This window comes from Herpailurus yagouaroundi, unplaced genomic scaffold, assembly GCF_014898765.1.
Source record: "Herpailurus yagouaroundi ecotype Mexico unplaced genomic scaffold, PumYag 187, whole genome shotgun sequence".
In the NCBI taxonomy this organism is placed as follows: domain Eukaryota; kingdom Metazoa; phylum Chordata; class Mammalia; order Carnivora; family Felidae; genus Herpailurus; species Herpailurus yagouaroundi.
In genome coordinates this window covers 6,220,297-6,227,785 of record NW_024412418.1, presented here as the reverse complement: position 1 = coordinate 6,227,785, position 7,489 = coordinate 6,220,297, and the positions used below count along the sequence as shown (strand labels likewise).

Sequence of the window (7,489 nt, the reverse complement as noted above, 5' to 3'; positions counted from 1 at the left end):
TGAGAGGTGACCCCCGGGATTCTCGAGTGTTTTAGTGAGGACGACTGGCAGAGGTGACAATGCACAATGTAACAAATTAGCTTTTCTTGGAAGGTCACAAAAATCAGTGATAAACTTGGTAAGAATGGTCAATATGAACCTCATGTGTATCATCAATTCTATTATCCACAGGAAATATTTTATTGTCACAGGCTGTTAAGGTAGGGACCTTATCAGTTACACCTTGTTACATGAAGAATGATAAAATTTCCCTTTGAGAGTCTTATCTTTATTTAATGGCAGTTAAGTACTAAAAAGGGGGGAGTTGTTTTTTTTCTTTTTTAATGGAATACTTGGCGAATTTGTGCCATCCTTGCATAGGGGCCATGCTAATCTCTGTATTGTTCCAATTTTTTTTTTTTTTGTTTGTTAATTTATTTCTGAGACAGAGAGAGACAGAGCATGAGTGGGGAGGGGCAGAGAGAGAGGGAGACACAGAATCAGAAGCAGAATCCAGGCTCTGAGCTGTCAGCACAGAGCCCAACGCGGGGCTCGAACCCGCGAACCGTGAGCTCATGACCTGAGCCGAAGTCGGACGCCCAACCGACTGAGCCATCTAGGTGGCTTTTAAGTTTATTCATGTATTTTGATAGAGAACCAGCAGGGAAGAGGCAGAGAGAGAGGGGAGGACAGAGGATCTGAAGCGGGCTCTGTGTTGACACCCATGAACCATGAGATCATGACCTGAAGTTGGACGTTTAACTGACTGAGCCATCCAGGTGCCCCTGTATCCTGTATTCCAATTTTCAGTATATGTGCTGCAGAAGTGAGCACAGGAGGCAGCTTTTTTTTTTTTCTTCAGGATTTCATTTTAGTGTAATCTCTACACCCAACATGAGGCTCAAACTCACAACCCTGATATCCCCTGATATCAAGAGTTGTGTCTCCCCTGACTGAGCTAGCTATGTGCCCGTTAAGAGGGAGCTTTTGTTTTTTAAGTTTTGAGAGAGAGTGAGCGAGCAGTGGAGAGAGAAAATTTCAAGCACTGACAGTGTGGAGCCCAACGTGGGGCTCAAACTCACAAACCATGAGTGAGATCATGACCTGAGCCAAAACCAAGAGCTGGATGCTTAATGACTGAGCCACTCAGGCTCCCCAGGAGAAACTCTTTTAGTAACATTTTGTAATCAGAAATTTTTGGTGTGGGAAAAACAAGGAATAACGATGCAAGGAATAATAATAATGGACTATGAAAACATCACATAGTCCAGGAAAACAAAAATGCAGAACTAAAGTGGAGAGAAAAGTGAAGTGAAAGAATTTCCATCGTCTGTTCTGGTTGGAAACCAAAGTGAAGAAGGTGGGAGAAAATAGAAGAGGGGTGCCTGGGTGGCTCAGTCGGTTAAGCATCCAACTCTTGATTTTGGCTCAGGTCATGCTCTCAGTTTGTGAGTTTGAGCCCTGTGTTGGGCTCTGTGCTGACAGATTCTCCTTGGGATTCTCCATTTCTCCCTCTCTTTCTGCCCCACCCCCCCAGCCGTGCTCTCTCCCCAAAATAAATAAATAAACATTAAAAAAAAAAGAAAGAAAGAAAGGAAGGAAAAGGACAGAAGAGCTGGGTTTTCTCCAGCATGGGTGGGGTCTTGAACCAAAATACTGACAACAGGTAAAACTGGTCAGGGTCTTGTGAACTGCCACCATGGAAGCTACTGCTCTGATGAGCAACACAGGTGGCTAAATTTCTGGAACAGGGCCAGTCTCAAGTTACTTCCTGTTCTCCAAAATGGCTACAAGAGGATTTGATTTTTTCAGACTGTGGCTTATGATCCATTAGTCATTCATGAAAGCGTCAGGTTACACAGCGACAAATACATATTCTGTGAAACCTTTCTTTTGGTTATATATGTGTATTTCTTGCTATACTTGGGAGCCACACGGGTTTATGAAGCTCTGGCAGGGCAAGGGCTCTCCCAGTCCCAATTACATCAAACACTTCACATTAATCTTGGCAGAGCTAAAATGAAAAAAGAGCCATACATCTCATTATCTACCAATAACAGTACCACAGTGAAGCTCACATTGTTATTTAAAATATATAATGTAATTATGGTATTGATAGTATAAAAATTAAAGGCTTATGAAAAACTCAAGAGGTCAAAGGGCATACAAGCAAGTAATATACAGATCATTTCCTTAAAAGATACATTTTAATATACAGAATAAAATCCAAGATTTTACTTTTCATGATCCCCCCAAATCTGTGGACATGAATACTCTGAATCCGACCAGGAAAGTTTATATTTTGGTCCAATACATTATTAGACAAGTTGTATGATCAAGTCCGGCTTGATTATCATAAATCATAGAAGTTAACAGAATTTACCTTGAAAATTGGTTACTTTTGTAGGTAAAATCCCCTATTTTTTTCTTAGCTAAGAGTTTACTCAACTTTAGCCTCAGAACCAGATTCAAAACCAGCTTCTTTCACAGCTGATCATCATTTTAGGTTTAATTTAGGCAAGTTATTTAATAGTTTATTGAAGATCATACAAAAACTCCACAATAAATAATGAAAAGAGTATGCAAAATCATTAGCCTCTGTTTGCAATACAGAAAATACATGTCAGTTCTGGACCAAAATAATTCCACTGAAATACAGACAGTGGCAGGAAGAATGAAAGGGTCTGTAGTGGCTGCGTCCAGTGGTTGGCCACAACCAACCACCACCATCAGCTACTGTGGCAAGTGAGGGTGGGTTTCAATTTGCAGATAAAGAATGTCTTCGGTTGTTTAAAAAAATAGAAACTCTAAAAAAGCTTGTGAATCATATACAAAAGCAGCTGTTTGAGACCAAGGTTGAGAACCAGAAATTGTGTGTTAGCACCGCCAGCAAGCACAGGTTCTGTGACTCATCTGCCCTCTTCTCTTGTGCAGGATGCAGACTCGATGTTGCACACACCATTTGCAGGTATAAAAATTGTCCTGGAATCCAGGGTTCCTGTAGGGTAAAGTCTTAAGCCCTAAGAGGCACCAAGCGGTTACAAAAGCTAGGCAATCATCCAGATCACAAGTTCCGACGATATAATAAATCTCGTGTTGCTTTATCAACTTTTTGCTGGTAGTCCTCCAATTTGTCAAGTATTTTCTGGGACAGCTGGAGGAGAAAAGAAGGGAATCGTTACAGAATAGGTCAAGGACTAAAAAAAGACTGAAGTTAGTCATCACTTTGACTTCACCAACTAGCTTCCCCCTAATGAAGATGTCCGCCACTCTGCTTCACTTACTCAACATTCAGTACCGGAGTCTGTTCTGTGATTCTACTGATAAAATTGGATTCCACTGTTCACACACACTATCCCACTCCTGTTCTAATGAATTTTCTAAACATGCAAATCACACCAGTATTTTAATAAATGCATTACTGGCTATCTTCTCAGAACTGGAGAGGCTACATGTGATTTAAGTAATCATTTTATAAAGAGATTGGAGCAGCATGTTAAGGGCAACAAATGTTTTCTGTTCTCCCCTTAATCCTTGAGAGCTGAAGAGCCAGCTTCAGGTGGGAGTGCTAGTGCAAGGGCTTATAAAAGACACCTGCCCCGCCTCATGAAAGGACTGACTTACAGCAATGTTGTGACTGTTGGCACTGTTCTCTCCCAGAGCCTGGAGAAGCTGGTCGATAGAAGAGTATGGGAGCCACACCATTGGAGCTGTTGCAGACAATGGAAACTGGAAAGACAAATATCTTCTATTTGAAGAAAATCTCAAAAGTGGACCATTTCTTCTGGGTAGTTTCATAGGTTTGGACAACATAAACTAGTAATTTTTTTTCACAGTAAGAAATTGTGTATGTATGTATGTACGTGTACACAGACACACATTTGTACCACCCCCACCCCCTCGCTTCTCTTTTCAACTGGGAAACTTGTCCTTTTCTTAGTGAAATCAAATGTATTTAAAAATTTTTTTAATGTTTTATTTTTTTAATTTTTTTTTTTTTGAGAGAGAGAGAGAGAGAGAGGGAGGAAGGGAGGGAGAGAGAGAGGGAAAGACAGATTCTGAAGTAGGCTCCAGGCTCTGAGCCGTCAGCATGGAGCCCGACGCAGGGCTCCAACCCACAAACCATGAGATCATGACTTGAGCCAACGTTGGATGCTTAGCCAACTGAGCTACCCAGGCGCCCCCAAATGTATTTTTAAATTCATGTCACCTCTTATCTTAAAGTAACCCTAAGGCCTATCAAGGAAAAATACACTCAATAAAACTCTAAATTGTCAATGAATGCTTCTATTTGCAGTCTGAAATATAGATTCAAATTAACTGGAAAGAAAAGTTTGGAAAAGGAAAGCTCACCTTTCAAAGTTCTGAATACTTTTCTGAGAGTTTAAGAGCTTGGCTTTGGAGACCCAGATTTTAGACCTGGCTCTTCCATTTACCATCTGTGTGAGCTTTGGCAACTTACTTAACCTTTGAACCTCTGTTTCTTTGTGGGTTTAAAAAAAAGGGGGGGGGGTAAAACAATCTCCCATAGGTGGCTGTAAGGATTAAATGAGAAAACACTTGCAGAAATTCAGCACAGTTTTGGAACACAGAAAATAGCATTTTGTTCTTAATTACCTCTTTCCTCTAAATACTAACTAAAGCTACGTTCCTTTGATGGAGAAAAATGAAATGTATTTCCATTTTATAAACAGGAAACTGGGAAATCCTACAGTGCCAGTCCCTGATTATAAGGAAAACTAGTCGTGAGGACTCCTGGCTGGCTCAGTTGGTGAAGCATGCAACTCTTAATCTTGGGGTTGTGAGTTGAGCCCCATGCTGGGTGTAAACATTACTTAAAAATAAAACCTTTTTTGGGGCGCCTGGGTAGCTTTGTCAGTTAAGCGTCCGACTTCAGCTCAGGTCATGATCTCACGGTCCGTGAGTTCGAGCCCCGTGTCGGGCTCTGTGCTGACAGCTCAGAGCCGGGAGCCTGTTTCAGATTCTGTGTCTCCCTCTCTCTCTCCTCCTCCCCTGTTCATGCTCTGTCTCAAAAATAAATAAACGTTAAAAAAAAAAATTAAAAAAAAAAAACAAAAAAAAACACCTTTTTTTTTTTTATAATGTTTTTTTTTTTTTTTTGAGACAGAGAGTGTGCAAATGCATGCAAGTGGGTGAGGGTCAGAGAGACAGAGAGAGAGAGAGAGAGAGAGAGAGAGAGAATCCCAAGCTGGCAGCTCAGAGCTGATGGGAGGCTCGATCCCATGAACTGTCAAATCATGAAATGAACTGAAATCAAGAGTTGGACACTCAACTGACGCAGCCACCCAGGCACCTGAAAAATAAAATCTTAAAAAACAACAAAAACAAAATAACTAATCGTGTAACTACAAATAGTAAAGGGTAAATCCACTATTCTATAGCTCAATCTACTTTCACATCCTGACTTTATTAGAGTGATAATACAGAAACACATATGCATGCCTACCTCAATTCCAAAGTACTGATGTCCTTTCCCCAATACAGCATCTACATATTCTGAAACCAAATCCACAGCTTCTTCTAAAAGGTCATAATTTAAGTACAAACGGAGCAACTCAGCGGCATCGACCTTCTGTAAAGAGTCAGAGATTAAGAACATCTACCTATTTCCATCTTACCTGGGCAGCGACCAAAGGATGCAGAGTGTCTAATTCCCTGGGATTTATACTTCTCAATATAAATAAATGAGCATCTTGGTTTACTTATCCTGGGACAAGGGTTGGATTCCTTAGAGCCCAATTACTTCTGGGTACCTTGTAAGACTTTATCTGTTAAGTGGTCTTCCTGCCCTGTTTTGTAATCTAAGACACATTTTATTATTTTTCTACTTCAGTGTCCACAATAGTAGTAAAAGTCAACAAACCTTCTCAGAAATGCTGAGTACTGAAGAGATGATATATTCACGTTAATTCCCAGAAATATATGAATGACAAATGCAAAAGAAGTTAAAAGAATTACCAACTTTCAGTACCTGAATTAAAACTTTTCAACTCAGGGTGAAACAAAAGTGAAAACAACCTCAGTTTGGAAGGGCTCTACTAACTATGTAATTATGCTTTCCATATTGTGATATGATCACATTTGTAACTTTCATCATCTTAGCTGCTTTTCTACTTTCTAATTTAACAACAACAACAAAACCCAAAAAGAAAAAAAAAAGATCAGTTTTCCTGATTTTAAGCATTACCTTCTCTCTTTCCCTATTCCACTCTATGTATTTCAGATATAGCTTTCACACTTAAGCATGCATTATTTCAAATTAGGAGCTTGTTAAAATATAGATCCCAGATCCTGGCTCCAGATAACCTGATTCTCTAAGTCTGGAATGGGGCTCAGGAATCTGTATTTTGAAGAAGCCCACTACCCAAATAATTCTGATGCAGGCATTCCAAAAACCCAATTTTGATAAAACTCAAACCCTGCTGCAGTTTTGAAAACAACTCCACTCACTCCTGTGAATTTTTTGCGTAATGAACAGTAAATACTGTGTCATGCATATAGTCATTGTTCAGTTGAGCACACAAGCAGGCATGAACTTAATCACTAACCTGTAGAACTTTAATTCTAAACACCCAGTACTTCATACAGAATTCAGGTTCAGCTGTTCTTCGTGTTTTTAGCTAACTTTAAGAAGTTGCCCAAAGTATATGTCAGTATGTTTCCATAAATTATCACCTCTACTTTTTAATCATCTCATGAAGTTATTCATACTGATAACGACCAGCTTCTTACTCTATACGAGTTAAGATACCACTTACCTTGTAACTGTTTATTAGCCAGTTAGGTAGAGGTACTCCATGAGACAAGAGCTTGTTGATTACACAGTGGTGATATAAGTTATTCCGAACTTTGTACCTTTCCAGATAAGTTGATAATAGTCTCCATGCTTCATCTGTAGCACTTGATAAAAGCAGAAAGGACTAATGAGTTCCAGATTCTTAACAGATATTTACAGCGCCATTCAAAGCATCTATTTACAAGGAGAAAAAAAATCTTTAGAAGCTCACAACTGAACTGAAAATATAACTACATGGCAACTAATATCATTAGGGTCAATGTGACTTAGGGGTAGTACTAGAAACCAAATGACATGGATTGTATCTCTCCCACTAATCACATCTTTACTCAACTACACAATTCATTTAACTTCTTTGTTACGGATTTCTAAAACAAGGAAATAGGCTCACATCACTGTTTGCAAACCCGGTCAAGCATTAGAATCATGCAGAAGTTCTGCTTTAGAAAATGAGGGCATGGGGCGCCTGGGTGGCGCAGTCGGTTAAGCGGCCAACTTCAGCTCAGGTCACGATCTCGCGGTCCGTGAGTTCGAGCCCCGCGTCGGGCTCTGGGCTGACGGCTCAGAGCCTGGAGCCTGTTTCCGATTCTGTGTCTCCCTCTCTCTCTGCCCCTCCCCCGTTCATGCTCTGTCTCTCTCTGTCCCAAAAATAAATAAACGTTGAAAAAAAAATTAAAAAAAAAAAAAAAGAAA

The 7,489-nt window shown here is 40.0% G+C and overlaps 1 protein-coding gene and 1 non-coding gene across 2 annotated transcripts in view; both read right to left on the bottom strand.

Annotated features, from left to right (window-relative positions):
- Positions 1–326: 326 nt before the first annotated feature.
- LOC121043994 (U6 spliceosomal RNA) lies at positions 327–429 on the bottom strand. The gene has a single exon (XR_005797053.1). It is a non-coding gene; the product is annotated as a U6 spliceosomal RNA (small nuclear RNA).
- A 1,629-nt stretch (positions 430–2,058) lies between these two features.
- NUP160 (nucleoporin 160) overlaps positions 2,059–7,489 on the bottom strand; it is a gene marked incomplete at its 5' end in the record, with an annotated part of 54,578 nt that continues 49,147 nt past the window's right edge. The window contains 4 exons of the mRNA XM_040495924.1: positions 2,059–3,133; positions 3,604–3,708; positions 5,447–5,572; positions 6,759–6,920. Coding sequence (XP_040351858.1) covers positions 3,044–3,133; positions 3,604–3,708; positions 5,447–5,572; positions 6,759–6,920 — 483 coding nt within the window. The remainder of the gene's footprint in view (positions 3,134–3,603; positions 3,709–5,446; positions 5,573–6,758; positions 6,921–7,489) is intronic.